Source organism: Urtica dioica, chromosome 8, assembly GCF_054948205.1.
Source record: "Urtica dioica subsp. dioica isolate 48M chromosome 8, U.dioica_male_clone48M_v1_H2, whole genome shotgun sequence".
Taxonomy (NCBI): domain Eukaryota; kingdom Viridiplantae; phylum Streptophyta; class Magnoliopsida; order Rosales; family Urticaceae; genus Urtica; species Urtica dioica.
The window spans coordinates 36,005,812-36,025,043 of NC_142763.1; the positions used below are offsets into that span (position 1 = coordinate 36,005,812).

General features: G+C 38.7%; 1 protein-coding gene across 1 annotated transcript; it reads left to right on the forward strand.

Annotated features, from left to right (window-relative positions):
- The first annotated feature begins 3,202 nt into the window (after positions 1 to 3,202).
- Positions 3,203 to 4,706, forward strand: LOC149389550 (uncharacterized). The gene is made up of 2 exons (XM_089622660.1): positions 3,203 to 3,794; positions 3,886 to 4,706. Exons 1-2 carry the CDS (start codon positions 3,203 to 3,205, stop codon positions 4,704 to 4,706), a joined length of 1,413 nt encoding a protein of 470 aa, XP_089478786.1.
- Positions 4,707 to 19,232: the final 14,526 nt, after the last annotated feature.

Sequence of the window (19,232 nt, forward strand, 5' to 3'; positions counted from 1 at the left end):
ATAAGCATAAATTATAACATGGCTAAGAATAAGAACATGTTATGCAAAAAATTCAACTAAACTCATACATTAGCTCATCATAAGAACTCATATCATAAACACCATAATTCACTCAATAACACATAAGCACACATATGAAAATATCAAACAAACAATCACATAACGCATATTAATAAATTCAGATAACACACTCGTCATATTTAATTTTGAAGGAATCCTTGTTTTCGTGAGATTTTTCTCACTTTATATCGAGAACGTACGACCTTAGACTTTGGAACGATTGAAAAAACTATTCGGCTCGAGACCTAATCGAAGAATTACAAATTAGGCTCTAAAAACACCTCTCGACAAAATAAAGTGTATGAAAATCTCATAAGCGAGACTTAGAAGCAAAAAGACAAAAATACCTTTTGACGTAGGGTATCAGGAAAAATATTAAGTTATGAGAAAACTTAAAAAAAAAAAAAAAGGAGCTGGAGTAGACTAGCCAATTTGAAATATAAATTTATCGAAATATATTATGTTTGGTTTATTTTGAGAAATATCCAATAAACCACATTAACCAACTTGATCAGACAAAAAATACCCTTCATTAAAATGAAGACTTAACAAATATAAATTAATTATAAAAAAATTAAATAAATAAATAGAAAATATTACAGTAAATAACTCTTCCATTGATCGATTAAAAAGTTCTCTAAAATATATTATGAGATCTTCATTGTCAATCTTCACCGCCGATCGTTACTGTCAACTCAACTTGCCATCCATTTCGAGCCGCCGATTCTTCGACCGGAGTCACAGAGCCTCCCTCAATTTCAGCGCCTCCACCTCGGCCCGCTCTACCTGAAGCAGTGTCTCTGTAGAATAAGGAGGCTCGTCATTTTTTACTTGAGCCACCGATTTTCTGACTTAAAACGTTGAGTCTCCCACGCTTTCGCTACCCCTAAATTAACAGGGATTAACAGTGAAATTTAACAATGAATTAATAAGAGTTAATACACGATTATATAACAAGAGTTAACACACAATTAACTAACACTTAATTAACAAGTATTAACAGTGAGTTAATCGAAATTATATATAAATAATGATATTAACACAAATAAACCTTTAAATTAATGCGAATAAATTGATATAAACATAAATAGACAGAGAGTAAAATATACAGTCGATCCAAAAAGTTCTAAAAAATTATCATGAATTAACACAAATGAATATAAGCGCTATTGAACAAATCCAAAACCCCTAATTTTCAAAACCTAATATCGGACCTGAGAGATAGATTTTTTGAGTTTACTTACCTCGTGTTGAAGATAAAGAACACCGCGACCTCAATCATTCCTCTTCCAAGGACCCATGGCGAACAATTCAAGAAGAAGCAAACCGAACCAAGAAAACAGTTTCAAACCCTAATTTTCTTAGAGAAATTTGAAGAAGAAGAGAAGGAAAAGAGCATGTGAAATCTATTTCACTAGAGATCCGACGACGTGAAGATGCTTCTCCGGCCACTCTCTCTCTCTCTCTCTCTCTCTCTCTCTCTCTCTCTCTCTCTCTCTCGCAAAAGTGAAGCAAAGGGCAAGACCCTTAGGTCTTAAGCGAATATATTTGTATTTAGTGTGTATTGTCGTGATTTACTTAGAGGTTAGGAATTTTAGAGGGAAGGGTCAGAGGTGAGGTTATTGTAGTTCAAAGGGTTGGGGTTGAGTTTGAGCGACAGCGGCCGGTCGAAGAAACCAGGGAGAAAGGTAAAGATAGTGGTTTTTGAAAGAGAAATTTCATTAATTGGGCTTAATAAGCCATTAAATATCAAGATTAGACCATAATGTTTAAAAATATCTAAATATGGACTTTTGGACACATTTTGGACCAAAATACCCCTGATTCAAAAAACCCATATATTTTTTTCTCATTTTCAAATCATTTTCATCACAATTCTTTTCATTTTCGAATTGGTTGCGCTAGGATTAGAATTTTCGGTGGTCGAAAATGAAAAGAATTGTGATGAAAATGATTTGAAAATGAGAAAAAAATATATGGGTTTTTTGAATCAGTGGTATTTTGCAAGGAACTAAATGCCGGAGAAATTCCCGGAAATTCGGCTGGAAATTCCATTTCCACGGGTCAACGGCGAGCGGAAGAAGAAGATGTCGTTTCCACGTTGGATGTCGCTGGAATTTCCACGAAACGACATTTCGTTTCCGTCGTTTTATGCCGGTCATTGTCGTTCAAAAGTCTGTATAAAACCATCCCCATTTCCACGAAAGTCGAAGAAACTCGAAGGAAAAGAAAAAAAAAACGAGACGGGGCTGTGAAGGAGACAACTCGGCTGTCGGAGAAATTCCACGTCTGTCGGCGAATTTCCATCATTTCCGTCACGGCGAAGGTATAAATCAACAATATGTCGAAGAATTTCCCAGAATTTCCAAGGAATTTCCAAAACCCTAGATTCTGAAACTTGCACCTTCAATTTCTTGAGTAATATGATTTTTTTTCATATAATCCTCTTCATGAAAGTTGTTTGTAATGTGACGATCTATCATATAAATTTTTTCCAGATTTTTTGGTGAAATTCCGGCGAACCTTGAAATTTTCCGGCGAAACACCATTTTTTCCGGCGAACCTTGAGTTTTTCCGGCGACTGAAAAAACCGAAATTCAAGTTTTTTTTTTTTTTTTTTTTCTGTTTTTAAGTAAGGTTTTGTGTTTAATTTTTATCTTGTATATGCTAGAAATGAAATTATTTCAGACTTAAGTGTATGAATTTATTGATATATTGAAATTGTTACGTTTTGAATTGAAATGAAATTAGTTTGAATTTGAATAGAAATTTTTGACATGTTGAAATAAATTTGTTGCATGTTTAAATTAGATTATGAATTGAAATTGTTACGTTTTGAATTGAAATTAAATTAGTTTGAACTTTGAATAGAATTTATTGATATCTTGAAATAAATTTGTTGACATGTTTAAATTAGATTATGAATTGAAACTGTTACGTTTTGAATTGAATTGAAATGAGTTTGAATATAATTTGTTGATATGTTGAAATAAATTTGTTGACATGTTTAAAGAAATTTGTTGACATGGTGAAAGAAATATGTTGACATATTGAAATGAAAGTAGTTTGATACTTTGATTAGAATTTTTGACAAGTTGAAATTGGATTGACATGTTGAATTCAATATGCAGGTATATCGAAGATGAGCGAGGAAGGAGTTCGTAAGCATTGCACCCCAGGTGCAACAAACCCGTTCCACTTCACGTGCAATTATTGTGGGCACGTTACCAGGGGAGGGGGAATCACACGGATGAAGTTACACTTAAGTGGAAACGATCCGAAGAAAAACGTGAAGGCATGTACGAGTGTTCCTTCACAAGTACGCACGGAGATGTTAGCGTTACAAGAGGCGACGGTCCAAAAGAAGAAAAACAAGGGCGTCCTTCAAGAAACCGTAGACGACCACGTGGCCGGACGCTTCGGTCCGACTCACGTAGAGCTTGACCCCGACCAACAATACGAACGTGATATGATGCAAGCTCTTAAAAGAAGCCGTCAAGAGACACAGCCGGATGCTTGTAGATCCGGCCCAGGTGGGGGTTCAGGGATTTCACCACCACCTCATTTTCGGCCAGAGAGTGGACGACAACCTACGATCCCGGAAATCACGAATCCTAAATTTAAAGAGCGTCTAGGAACAGCTGTTAGCAGCTACGTCATCCACGAGAACATCCCAGCCGCCAAAGTGAAGTCGCCGCATTTTCGACACATGATCAATGAAGCTGTGGCAGTTGGTAAGTCTCGTGTATTTGAATTTTTGAACTACCGGTTTTAATTTGACAAGTATTGTGGTGTCTAACTGTACTATCATTTCAAACTTTACAGGTCCAGGTATTCCGCTTCCGACTCCGTATGAGATTTATAACACGTACTTGAAAGCAGAGGTTGCATACGTCAAGAAGTACATCGATCAGCAACGGGAAGTGTGGAAGGAATATGGTTGCACCATAATGTCGGACGGATGGACGGGACCTACGCGTTTAAGCATCATAAATGTTATGGTGTACTCGGCGGGTAAGACTGTTTTTTTGAAGTCAGTTGATGCGTCAGATGAGATCAAGAACTATTTGTACATCTATAAGATTCTGTCGCCCATTGTGAAAGAAGTCAGTGAACACAATGTTGTTAAGATTATCACTGATAATGGTTCGGCTTACAAGAAAGCCGGATTGAAACTCGCTCGTCGATATAATCTGTACTGGACTCCGTGCGCCGCACATTGTATTGACTTGATGCTAGAGGACGTTGGAAAACGAGCGACTGTCGCCGATGTTGTTAAGAATTGTAGAGACATCACGAAGTTCATCTACAATCACGGGATTGTCCTCTCGAAGATGCGAGAAGAAGGACAAGGAGAGCTAATCCGTCCCGGTCCGACGAGATTCTCCACGAACTACTTGGCCCTAACGAGTCTCAAGAGCAGTCGACCGAGGTTGAAAAAGATGTTCACGTCGGATTGGTGGGACCAATGTTCCTTACGTCAAACTGCACCTGGGCAGTTTGTGGAGTCAAAAGTATTGGACAGTAACTTTTGGCTCCATATTGATAGCGTGTGCAAGGTGTTCGAACCTATGTACTCTGCTCTGCGTCTCGTTGATACAAAAGTTGTTCCCACGATGGGCTTGCTGTACCACGTCTTCGATTGAATGAAAAAGAAGTTGGAAAGCATCCCAAACAAGCAATGGGTGGTTGACATTGCGGTTCAGAGATGGAATAGACAACTTGACCATCCGTTGCACCAAGCAGGTATTACTCATTTCACTTACTCTTTGTGAACATCGTTGTATAATTTTTAATTTTTATCTGTGATTTATCTTGCAGCTCACTACCTAAATCCAAAATTCCAATACAATCCGGAGATCGCCAAGGCACCCGAACATCTTACGGCGGTTACAGAAGTGTTTGAGCGGCTATTCCCCAACGATGACTGCGGCGACATCGGGAATGAGCTTATAAAATTCCGCGACGCGAAAGGCATGTTCGGAAATAAATCCGCAATAGCGGGAAGGACGAAGATGGCTTCCGGTAAGAACTATTTCTAATTCCCGATGTTCATATCATAGTGTCATATTTACGGAGTTTCTTCATTTTGTTAGGAGAATGGTGGGCGATGTTTGGAATTCAAACCCCCATGTTGAGAAAGTTGGCGATGAGAATCCTTTCTCAGACCGCATCATCATCGGCGTGCGAGCGAAATTGGAGCACGTTTGCACTTGTCCACACTAAGCAGCGAAACCGACTGGCGTATAAGCGACTTGAGGAACTCGTCTTTTGTAGCTACAATATGAAGCTCCAATTACGAGATATCCAAAACGACGCCGTCGAGAGGAAGGATCCGTTGGATATGATCCAAAGATCAATGGAGATAATGGGCGACAATGTCGACGATGATGAACTCCTACAATGGATCCGTCCAGTTCACCTCGATGATGAACACCGGAACCCCGACCAAAACGTCGCCTCACAGGCCCGGGCGGAAGGTGTTAATGTCGACACCGTCTTGAGCGAAGATGTCGGTCATACTTCGCATGGATCATCAGACGATGGACGTGGTCCTAACGACGGTGACGATAGTGGAGACGGTGGTGACGGTGGCCGTTATCCAGCTAGTCAAGACGTTGGTGGTGGTGGTAGTGGTGGTGGTGGTGGTAGCCAACATTACGAGCCGTGGACTATGGAGCAAGGTTATCAACCCACGCAAGATTCTGATCACGGGTCACGACGTCAAAGATCTGACAGGTTAGTGTATTCGCATTTATTCATGTCGGAGTTCACAAACAATGTACGTATGATGAATATGGAAAGTAATATATTACATGTTTAACATACCCGGAGAGTACTTTGACTTTGAGACCGGATCGTATTACGGTGGAGGAACACAGAGAGCGCCCACGCATTACATGTCTTCTGGTAGTGAATACGGCGGTGACTTCCAGTAAGGATATGGAGCGTACATGTCATCTGGCAGTGAATACGGCGTCGATCACTTGATGTCTCAGTTCGACACAATGTCATTCACCACGTCAGACACACAGAGTGACGGTTCGTATACTTGTCCTTCCTACCGTTATCCTAATCCGATAGGAGTGCCACAGCCACAGGTGAATTCGCAAGGACGTGGACGTCGTATGTACGGTGTACGCGTAGATCGGTTCGGTGCCGAGCACATCATAGCATGTGCACCGGGATGCCCACTGATAAGTACAGCTGTGGGGTACGATCAAGCCGACTACGACAGACATGTTCAAAACTTCCAACAATCGTACCAAGGAAATTTCACTTGGTCTCAGTATTGCGAGCTTCAAGAAAACCAACCGAGTTTTATCCAACCGGGACGTCCATCGGGATTCTATTGATACATTTTTTTTAATATTGTAACTATATGGTTGTGAAACATATTTATTTCATGAACAAATAGAACATTTATGCTAGATATGTATGATTTGAAGTGTTTTAAATTTGAACTACATTTAAAAATATATATATTTATGTGTTTGTTTCGCCACATTATTTCCGTTCGGTTTTCCGTCGGCACGTCGAATTTCCATGGAAATCGGCATTTGAAAACGGCATTTTACTTGCCCATTTCCACAATTTTTCCGTTCGAAATTCCATCGGCATGACGAATTTCCGTAAATCAGGAGGCTCGAAACGGCAACGAAATCGACATTTTTTTCCTTGGTATTTTGGTCCAAAATGTGTCCAAAAGTCCATATTTAGATATTTTTAAACATTATGGTCTAATCTTGATATTTAACGGCTTATTAAGCCCAATTAATGAAATTTCTCTTTTGAAAAGTAAAAAAAGAGAAGAATCGTGTGGCCGTCTATGTTTTATGACATAATAATTAGTAAATGTGAATGTAATATTGTCTTTATCAATCTAAATATTTTTAGACTACCAGTATCTGCCAAAATGAAATATATAATTTTGAACCTATCGCCAAAGTGAAATAAAAATGCGAAATTTCTCTCTATATTGTGAAATTTTTTGATCATTTCTTTTAAAGTGTATATAACACTAAGCACTAGAATTTATATTTGAAAGTCTAATAAATCACATAAATTAGATGACCGCAGTTTATTTTAACATATGAACATTGTTTGATCAAAATGTAGTATTAAAAAATAATGTGGCTGATTAACAGTTTTGTGGTAGTATTTAGACCTCTCCTCTCTGCAAAGACCCTTTCTGGGCTTGTCCACTCGCCTTTGACCACCTCCTATTGGCCTTAGACCTCTCCCCTCGGCGAAGACCCCTTTTGGGCTTGTCCTATCATCTAAAACCCCCCAAAAATTCCTTTTTTTACCATTAATTCTTTCACCAAAATAGGTCTCACACCCTATTTATAGCACCATAACACTCCAAAAACTCTATAAAACCCCAATTTTCACCATGCACTACAACAAATCTTACCATTACCGACGATTTTTTTCGTCGCTAATAACCCCCATAATCGTCGCTAAATCTATTTAGCGACGATTTTTACCGTTGCTAAATGTCCGTGCCTAAATATATTTAGCAACGAAATAGTCGTCGCTAAATATTTACCGACGATATTAGCGACGATTTTTTCGTCCCTAAATGTCTAAACGAGGAGTTTTTTTTTAATTATTTAGCGACGACTTTATCATCGCTAATTTGCGCGGGCTAATTTCACGCGTGAATTAGCGACGATAAAGTCGTCGCTAATAAGTTAACTTTTTTAATAATTAGCGACGACTTTGTCGTCGCTAATTATTAATTTTTTTCGATTTTTGAAATTATTAATTTTTATCGTCGTTAATTATTTATTTTTTATTTTGTTTTTCGTTTATGAAATTCTAAAATGAAAAATCAAATAAAAATCAAATTATATTATCGAAATGAACTTATATATAAAATACGGTTACAATTTCGATTATCGACAGATATGTAAATAAAAATCTACTATATACAAAATATGTAATTAAACACTAGTCGCGACCTTTGCTTTGTCGTCCCGCCGCTCGTTTTCCCCCGCCTCGACGTGAAACGCTCTTCTGCTGGCGCTGAAACTCTGCATGGTACGGCGAGATTGAAATTTGCTCATCAGCCGACTGACTCGGACCGCTGGGCGTCGTCTGCTGGCTACCATCGGGAGTCCTTTGCTAGCCGCCCGTCGGAGTGTGGACGCCAGGCGTCGGAGTCTGGACACCAGCCGTCGGAGTCTGCTGGTTGTGGGTCGACGGAGCCTGCTGCAAACTATGCGGAAATTGAAGCATAAACGAGCTCAGGTTGAGGCCGGGCACCTGACTCTGTATTGCCTCGGCGAACGAGGCGATGGTCGACGTGAACACCTCCTGGGAGATATATCCTAGATGCGACGTCCCAGCCTCCGAATTTCCGTAGACTTCGGCGAGGTCAGCCGCCATCCGTGCTCCCTGTGGCACCAAACGTCTGACGCCGGTCAAGTGATCACTCCACGAACCTATAATATCGCGGATCGCCTGCTGCTCTAGGACAGAAATATCAACGTCCGCTCCTTGTTGCTCAGCCTCCGCTCGCAACGTGTTGTACCTATCGACCAGTCGATCATGATATAATTAACTAGTTAGTATATATTAATCGAAAATTAAGACAAAATAAATGTAAAGTTACGTAACGAGCGGAGGCTTCAGCAGTCAGCCATTCGGACGCATCGGACTGATGTTGGCGCTTGTAGTTCGTAAACAAGCTCTCGAAAGCGCCTGTCTCGGCGCTCTTCTGCATGTAAATAAATTTCAAGTGTTAGATAGTTTTAATGATTCGATGTATCATATAAACATAAAACTTACGTTTTTCATGCGGTGCGTTGAGAACCCAATCGTCCCATGCCGAGTCTTCGTCTTCTTCTTCGCGCGATTCGCCTTGTTCTTCGCTTGTATGGCATGTACTTTAAATAAACGGACACGTAAATAATAAATCGTATAATAAAAGAGGAAACACATATTTAACGTAAATGATTTGATTACCTTAAACTCGTCGCTCGTATATCGTTGTATCAGCGTCTCCCATTCGGTGTCGAGCTTAACGGTCCTCGGTTTCAGCGACCGTGCCACCTGTACGCTGCTCTTGCAGTCGATGTCGAACCATGACCGCAAGGTATGCCTCCAATCGCGAAGACGAGTCTTTGCGTCTCGAATGATTGCCGCATCGACAATCGCCTTCTTCTTCCCGGTTGCGTCGCCATCGACTCGAATGTCGTACTTGTCTCAAATCGCTGATCGGATCTCGGCCTCCTTCGCCGGCCCCACGTTCGCAGTCGTCCACCTTGGGACCGTAGGCAAGATCTTGTCTCGGACGACCAACCCGAGCGTGTTCGCGAACGTCGCGAGATCCGGATCCATATCTCGCTCTGGCTGCAAGAACGACTGAAACTCCTCGTTATAAATAACGACTTCCTTCACCCCAGGGCGCCGTGCACGCTCAGATCGAATCCCGAGCGTCGACCCACGCACGGCGGGTTCGATATCCTCGTCGGCTTCTTCGACGCCATCGCGTATGGGCGCCGACTCGCAATAATTCGGGAGACGGGATAGGTAGTCATCCCCGCCTCCGGCTCCTGTAGCCGTAGCCATCTGAAATTCAAAACAAACTTTATTTAGTTATGCATTCGTAATAATTTGTCGGGCCATTGCCATGAACTCTGTCATGTCAGTCGCAAACTGAACGCTTAGACGTTGATCCTCGATTATCCAATTCATATTTGGATAACTCATTTTACCTAAAGATTCAACATTTAAAAATTTAGTAATTTTCAGATTTTATTTTATAATTTCACGATCCTACCGAAATATCGGCAGAACCTCCCCTATAAACTTAACAACCCGGCATCAAGCTTTTAACTTTAAAACCTGAATAGAAACATCCTAAAACTAACGATAAATCGAACCTCAGTGGTTCGATTATTAAAATACATAATCCATAATCAACTAATTAATTTAACATTTTTATTCTTTTTTAAATCTATAAACAACTAATTAATTTCACATTTTTATTCATTTTTAAATCTATAACCAATTAATTAATGTCACATTTTTATTCATTTCTAACAAATATTAAATCCAATTTCAATTTCAATCCATAACCAATTAATTAATTTCAATTCGTTAAACTAATTCATTAATTTAAGTTTGTTACCTTTAGAGAATCGGTCGAAATTGGATGCAAATTAAGCAACAAACTATATCGATCTCCTAGCGTCGAGGCCAACTACACAAAATTAAACAATTTTAAATTTTCTAATCGTAATTAACAAAATTACATTTCCTAATTTATTAATCTCTAATCTACTATACTTATATACATAATTAATCTCTAATCCTAATTTACAATTTTAAATTATCAAACATCCTAAATTATATCGTAATTAAATCATAAATACTAAATTATATACTAAATTATATCCTAAATACTTATATCCTAAATAATTATATATATAACTAATTATGTAAATACTTATATCCTATATAATTATATACATAACTAATTATGTAAATACTTATATACTAAATTATATCCTAAATACTTATGTAAATATTTATAACAAAAATAATTTTAATATTTATACCTAATATATAACTAATTATGTAAAGCTAAAATATTTATACTAAATTATGTAAATATATAAAATATAACTTATATATATATATATATATATATATATATATATATAACTTATCAGCGGTGGCGGAGGAAGAGCCGTGCAGGCGGAGGAAGAGGCGGACCGGGGAGGACGAGATGGACTTCGGCGTCGGCGGCGGAACAGCGGAGAGCGGCGGTGGACGGCGACGAGCTTCAGAGAGACAAATCTGAGGAGAGAGAGAGACGTGAGGAGTGAGAGAGATGTGAGGAGAGAGAGACATGAGGAGAGAGCGACTTACCGGAGCTTCGCGACGGCGGAGGACGGAGGTTCGTCGGAGGAGAATCGGTTTTTTGGGAGAAATGGGAGAAAATGAGATTTTTAGGTCGGGGAAGGAAATGGAGGAAACTGATACGCGACCTGGTATTTAAAGACATTTACCGACGATTAAATCGTCGCTAAATGGTTAAATATCGTAGCTAAATGAACTTACCTTCAGTTCATGATAACCAGACATTTAGCGACGATTTTATCGTCGCTAATAGTTTTTTACACATTTAGCGACGAGAAAATCGTCGCTAAATCATTTCGTTTAAATTAATTTGGGGGGATTTTTCCCTCTTTAAATTTCGTTAAAATTCGAAATTAATTCGATATTAATACCAAACTATTAGCGACGATAATATCGTCGCTAATTGTTTTCCCGCGAACTTATCGACGCATATAAATAATTAGCGACAAAAATATCGTCGCTAATTATCTTTGCCGCCAAACTTTAGAAGTTTTGACACCAAATAATTAGCGACGATAAATTCATCGCTAAAAGGATGATTAGCGACGATTAAGTCGTCGCTAATACTTCCGTAGCTAAATGTCATATTTCTAGTAGTGCCACACCAAAGGGGGAGCATGAAATTCGTAGCAAAAACTCTACAAAAATCATGTCACCCATTTTTTTCTCAACGTCGCACAAAAACCAATAATATCACCTCTCACATCTTTCATGTGCCATTACCCATCACCTTAAGAACGCCATCTCTCATCTCATCAAGATTACGACCGCTCACATCTCTCATCTCCCATTACCAATCACCTCAAGAAGACCATCTCTCCTCTCTCATCACGCATCTCATCAAGAACACCATCCCATCACGACCTCATCTCTCCATACCCATTTTTCACCAGAAACATCATCAAAGAAGAACTCTTTTTTTTCCTTTCTCTCTAAAATTGAAGAAGGGATCTTTTATCCCACTCTCAAATTTTCTCATATATCTCACCATACAAAACACACATAAATAGAAGCGTTCTTCTTCATTTCTCTAGAGAATTGGAGGAGATTAACTTTTACCCAGCTTTCTCACACTTTTACTCACAAACAAGCCTAGGCTCAACATGATGTCATATCAAACTACCTCTTATGGTCTTTAAGAGCTTGTAGCAATCTCATTCTTAAGCTCTTCACCTATTATAGAGGCACATATAATATTTCTCACATTTCTCTTCATTTAGGAAAATGAGAACCCAAGAAGACTAGCCATCCACCACCATGTGAAGAAGCTACCCAAAGGACCATCGCCACATGGATTGCTCTATCCAATGTCCATGGAGACCATGACCATTATCGGGATAGTCCCCACATTCGCGATCTTCTCGCAACTGAAGAAAATAATCTCATCCAAAACAACAAGGAAAGGCTACTCGGAGCTTCTCCAATGACTAGATCGGTCTTTCTAATGCTCTATGGAGACCATGGTCCCAATCCGGTTCGTCTCCATAAACCACGATCTTCCTGCAACCACCACCATCATCATCCAGTTGACTCTTCCATAAGGGAGATAATTAACCCCCACTCTGTGTGCGTAGCCGGGCTCCTCCACGATACGTACTTCGCAAATATTGTGCGAAAAATTGCATTAACAATATTATTAAAAGAATCGAGTGTTAAACATGTCCAAATGCATATGTGACTTATTGATTAATTGCTTGTGTGACTTATTGCCATGTTGTTGATTGGTTGTTATAAGTATTTATGTATTTTTCAAGCATTTTATATACCTTAGTACTAACCAAATTCATTCTATGAAACTCTCACATCTTTGAGTTTTATCAATCTATCTCACTTATATCTTCGGACGTGTTAAAACTTAACACATAAGTAAGATCATACACACGTTAGATTATCAAAATTTCTAAACAAACTTGGATTCATCGCGTCGAGCGTGAGTGGTGTGTAAGCTCATGAACTTCCTCAATAGTATCTCCATTTCATACACCATTTTTTTCTACAATAAGGAGGAAAATGACCAATTTGTATACCGTATATTGGGGACTGTAACTATTTTATATATGGGTCCATTAGGTAAATAGCCACATTTACAGTTTGACATTGCTAAGTAGCCAACGTATCATAAATCTTAGGAAAATAGTCACTTTCATATATTTACAGACGTAAATCTTAGGTAAATATCCACTTCCATTTGTAAGGCCACGTCATCTTCATGGTTATTTACCTAAGATTTATGAAACGTTGACTATATAGCAATTCCAAACGTTTTAGTTGGCTATTTACCTAATTTTTTGTTTATATATTGCATATTAGCTAGAATTAGAACTATTATAGATTAATATTTTTCACTCTAGCAGACAATAGGGTTTCAAAAAATTCTTGTTGCCGCTCCCTCCTTTAAGGCCTTTGGGTCTCTTTTTGGGGAAGGGAATTGAAATGTTTTTATAATTTTTTTGCTTTATCTCTTTGTTAGATACTACAGATCTGTTACAACGCTACATGTTCCTCACCATCGTCGATCCGGACCAGCGCCCCGAGTCATGAGTCGGGGGTGCTTCAATCTCCGTATTCAGTCTCCGACGTCGGCTGTTATAAAGCGCCGACCATCACCGCACTAGCTCCTCTCCGGTGAGCCAAGATTTTGGGTTGTCGTCTCAGAGTCCTTTGGCCCCAGCTTCCAAAGGATTTCGTCAATGGAGGAACTATTTGTTTGTAACGCTGATTTGTATGATTGCTTTGGCATCTAGTAATTTGTTGATTTTTTCATCTGTTTTTTTTTCATTTGGAGTATGTTTAAAAGGTCTTAGTTTGGGTTTATATGTTAGGTCTTTTTCTTTGGATTGGAGACACATTAACTGTTTCACTACTACAAAATACCCCTTTAGAGTCGCTCAAAAAGCGACGGGTTATGTTTTGGGCGTCGCTTTTTGAGCGACACGTATTTTAAACCAGTCTCACTAGGAAAAGCATAATCAAAATCGGAAGCTTTATTGTCGGACATTTTAAACTTGCACAAATAATCAATAATTATTAATCGGTAATAATTCTATAATAACATCATACAGTTCATCATGCTCTTAAACGAACAAACTTACTTCATCATATTTCTAATCTGCATAAATACCCTCTCTATTCTCACGTAAGTACAATAACTCCTCGTTTTCAACTATGATATCATCATCTGAACATAGATCTTTGGTAGGAGTTAACGTTTTAGCTAAAATATCAATATCATGCACTTCATCCTGAAGTTCATTTGCGTAATCTTTACTCTGCGTAGCGAATACGTATGACCATCTTGAACTGCTCTGACTACGAACATAGAACACTTGTTGTACGTGTATCGCCATCAAGAACAGTTCTTTACGATGATCGATTCTCTTTAGATCTACCACTGTAAATCCATTCTTGTTCACTTTAACTCCATATTACTCTCAACCCAATCACACAAAAAAACCGGCTAACGAAAAGACACGTAATCGATTTCTCATATATCTTTGATAATTCAGTAGTTTATCATGTCTGAATATATGGGATTTGTGTCTTTCGCACTCGATATCTGCATAGTCTTCGCAACCAAACTCACCTCGTTACTTTGCGTGACTATCTTACGATCACGTTCCTTTGTATTGAACCGTACACCATTAATGATGTAACCTGAATGCTTGATAGCTTCTGTATTCGGTATTTTTGATAAACAACGAAGTGTACCAATAGCATCGTTCTTTGTCAAAACTCTTTCTTCTAACCATTTTGAAAATCTGCGCACGTGCTCGTTTTGTATCCATTTTGGAGTTTTATATGTCGACGTCTATTGCAAGAAATTCATGTGTTCTCTACATTTTTTAAGATTAGAAGTTAATATATAGAAGATTAAAAATATAGGAAAATATAAAGTTTGATAACTTGCTCGATAAATGGCTGAACTAAATCAGAGTTCTCTAAGATCGTATGATGCGCTTGCAAAAGCTAGGAAACCCCATTGTTTATACCTTTAATTGTAACACTATCTCGAACAGCAACAATGCGAAGTCCAACAGCTTCCAAATCGTGCAAGTATTCAAAACAACATTCCACATATTCTTCGGCCAAGTACCCTTCAACGATACATCCTTCAGGTTGATTTCGATTTCTAACATATCCTTTTAAGACTTGCATGAATCTCTCAAAAGGATACATCCATCGAAGATACACAGGTCCGCACAATTGCAATTCTCTCACCAAATGCACTGTAAGATGAATCATTATGTCGAAGAATGATGGCGAAAAATATTGCTCCAATTTACACACCGTGGTCACAATGATAAATTGAAGCACTTCAAGTATCGATGTATCAACAATCTTGGAACAAAGAATGTTAGAAAATGCACAGAGTCGTATAACGACATCTCTGAATCCGACTGGGAGCATCGACTCAATGGCCACGGGAAAAAGATGTTGCATCAAAACATGATAATCATGAGACTTAAGCCCAAATACTTTCAACTCTTCCAAAGAAACATAACTTCGGATGTTTGCTGCATATCCCTCAGACACCTTAATATCAAACAGTGTTTGGCAGAACTTCTTTTCTCCTCTCTCGTTAGAGTAAAAGAACATGGTGGTAGATATGTATCATTTCCACTCTCCTTCGGAGCTAATTCAGTTCTAATTCCAATACGACCAAGTCTCACCGCGACGATACATCATCTTTTGTTTTTCCCAGAATATTAAGAAGTGTAGAAATGATAGTATCGAACACATTCTTTTCAATATGCATGACATCAAGATTATGATGCACAAGTAGATGCTTCCAATACTCTAACTCGAAGAATATCGATTTCTTCTTCCTTCGTTGTAGACTATTTTCTACTCTCTTTTCCTCTTTACGGACGTATCACTCTTTGGTTTTTTCACGATTTTTCCCAAAGGCCTAAGTTTCATCTTTGACAACATATTAAACGTTCCAACTCCTGACAGTGGCTTTTTAACTGTACGAAACTTTTTTTTATCATTAAACGCCGCTTGACATCTGCGAAAACGATGATTTAATGGTAAAAAAAAGTCTATAATTCATATACACAACTTTTTTTCCATATGTCATGTATTCACCTTTAGTATCGTCTGCACAAATCGGACATACCTTAAAGCCTTTCACAGAATAACCAGATAAATTTCCATAAGCCGGGAAATCATTTATGGTCCATAACAGAACAGCCCGAAGTGTGAATTCCTCTTTAAGATGTGCATCAAAGCTTGGACGTTATTTTCCCACAACAACTTTAGTTCGTCTATCAATGCAGCCAAATACACATCAATATAGTTACCTAGTTGTTTGGGACCGGAGATAAGTAGAGATATAACATCATGAATTTGTGTTTCATGCAAAACCAAGGTGGGAGATTATACGTCACAAGAACCACGGGCCAATAATTGTATCTGCTGCTTTGTAGGCTATATGGATTACTACCATCGGATGAAAGAGCAAGACGGAGATTTCTAGACTCTTTGCCGAACGCCATCCACTTTGAGTCAACATGTTTCCAGGCAGGCGAATCTGCGGGATGTCGAAGGCTTTCCATCATCGATCCTTTGGTTAGCATGCCAAGTCAAACTTTGAGTGCACTTAGGATTTCGTAATAATCGACAAAAACTCGGAATGATTGGTACGTGCCACAATAGTTTTACATGGATATTAGATTGCTTTTCTGTATCTTTTTTCTGCTTCCACCTAGAAGCTTCACACATGGGACACTAAAAAGTTTCATACTCGTTACCGTAAAGGATGCAATCATTTGGACATGCATGAATTTTCTATCCCAAACCAATAGCCGCTAGAATTTTTTTGCCACATATACAGACGAGGATATCTGATTATTTTCTGGCAACATATCTCTTAGCAAGCCAAGAAGTTCTGAGAACATAACATCGCTCGATCCGTATTTAGCTTTTAAGTTGAATAACCTTATTAAGGTTGAAAGTTTGGTGAACTTGACACAACCAGAATATATAGGAGTTTCGGCGTCACTTAAAAGAGAATCAAGCTCGCCGGGATTGTCTTGAAGCTCACCTTGCAAATCACTAACCATCTCAGCGATGAAGGGGCATCAACAACTTCTTCATCAGAATTATCTTGAATGAAAACATTATGTTCTCCCAGATGATTTTCCCCGTGATGTATCCATATCTTATAGCTTTGATCGATACCCTAATTACATATCAAATGTTCTTTTAGGGTAGTAATGTTACCAAACCTTAAATTCCCACATTTGACACACAGACATGGAATTCGCTCTATGTTTTAGCATACACTAAGACAATGATCCAAGAACTTTCTCACACCATCCACATATTGTTTTGAATCTCTACGAGCCGACATCCATAACTTATCTATAATAAAGCTATAAAAAAATAAATTACTATATAAAAAATTAACTCATCCTACAAAGAAAAAGCGACATCTAGCATATTGATACCTATATCAAAAAGACAAAAGATAATCACTTTATATTCTCTAGTGACACACCCAATTCACAAAACAAAGAAAAACGACATCTAAACTACTAGTAAACATAACATATTTAATCATCACAAAACAACAAAATTCACACCCAATTCACGTACAACAAAGAAAAAGCGACATCTAAACTACTAGTAAACATAACATATTAGTACCTATATCAAAAACACATAAAATAATCATTCTATATTCTCTAGTGACACAATTTTCAAGCGACGCTCAATATAATGTGTATAAAAAAATATGAAATATTATTTAAAAAAAAACGTACGTGGAAGAAAGGGCAGCGCTGACGAGTGACAACCAGAGAAAGGCGACCACAAGCTGAGGAGGGGCTAAAGTTCAACAACAAATTTAAAAATTGTTAAAAAAACATATAAGAGAAAAAAAAACTTCACCTTAAACTGACGGCGACCGGACGGAGAAGGGGCGGCGGCAACGAGTGACAACTGGAGCAAATAACAACAAATCTACGTCGTCCCCACCGGCTACAAACAAAACCATTTCAAAAAGCTAAGATTTCATAACATAAAATTTTGAAATTAAAAATCCACAAATAAAAACCCTAGAAATAACCTCTTATCCGTGAGCCACGAATGAAAATGTTCACCGTGGAGGAACACGACGCCGGCGGGAGTAATCTCGGTGGAGATGTGTGGAGGTGGATTTTGGGAAGAAGTGGTCGAGTTGGGTGTCAATGGAGATTTTGCGATTTTGCAGAGAATGAGCGAAGAAGAAGAAGAATAGTGGGTCGCGAGCACTAGGACAAAATATGTCAGTCGCACCGGATAACCCGTCGCAAAAGGCATTAGGTGCGACATGTCGCACCTAATAAGTACACCTTTAGGTGCGACACTTTTAGGTGCGATATGTCGCACCAAATACACAAGCCGTTTTCCTGCCAAATTTAATAAAATTGGCGGGTGAATTCATATCGGGCACGACATTGTCTCACCCAATTCCGTTCCCGCAACTATATTCGGTGCGACAATGTCGCACCAAATATGTTTTTTAATTAAAAAAATTATAGAATTAAATAAAAATTAATTGACAAAATTCATTTAGAATTAAATAAAAATTAATTTAGAATTAAATAAAAATTAACTAACAAAATTCTAAATTAATTAGAAATAATATTCCTAAAATAGAATTCTGAATTAAAAATACAAATTCATTCTAAAAAAGCGAAAAAATAAAATCCTAATTTTTTTTCCTATAAAACTTATCGATAGTAGAATTCCCTCTACCGAATAAGTTGGCAGAACTTCGGGAACCGCTTCCGCGTCCTCGTCCACCACTCCCTGACGCGCTGCCGCTCGTTCCACCGCTTCCATAAGGACGGTCTCGCAAGAAATCCATAGAACCAGGCGTAGAACCCGGCGTGGAACCTGGCGTCTGCTGATCAGTCTCACCTGGTTGCGATGCCGGCGGAGGTTGGGGAGTCGTGGGAGGCTGGTTGTGCAGCTGGCTGAGGAAGGCGATCTATTGCTGCATCTCTTGCAGCTCGGCTTATTGGGCATCCATCTAAGCTCGCATCTCGGCAACCAGTGGATCGGTCTGAGATGACGAACTTGACGAGCCTCTATCTAACGTTTGGGAAACACCCAGGGATGACCTTGGGATCGAAGGCCCTAAACCGACTTCTCAGTCTCTGGGTACTCCCAAAACATCGCGCATCGCGTACATCTCCGCATCTTCTTGGGAGATCACGGCGTTTTGCTCTGCCGCTTGCCGCAAAATATCTATCGTTTGGGCGGTGATTTGATCCTTAAAAAAAACCACAAAAACTTATCAGATAAGA

Coding starts and splice junctions, on each gene's coding strand:
- LOC149389550 (XM_089622660.1), top strand. CDS start 3,203: ATGAGCGAGGAAGGAGTTCGTAAGCATTGCACCCCAGGTGCAACAAAC. Junction 3,795..3,885: donor CAATGAAGCTGTGGCAGTTG/GTAAGTCTCGTG, acceptor CAAACTTTACAG/GTCCAGGTATTCCGCTTCCG.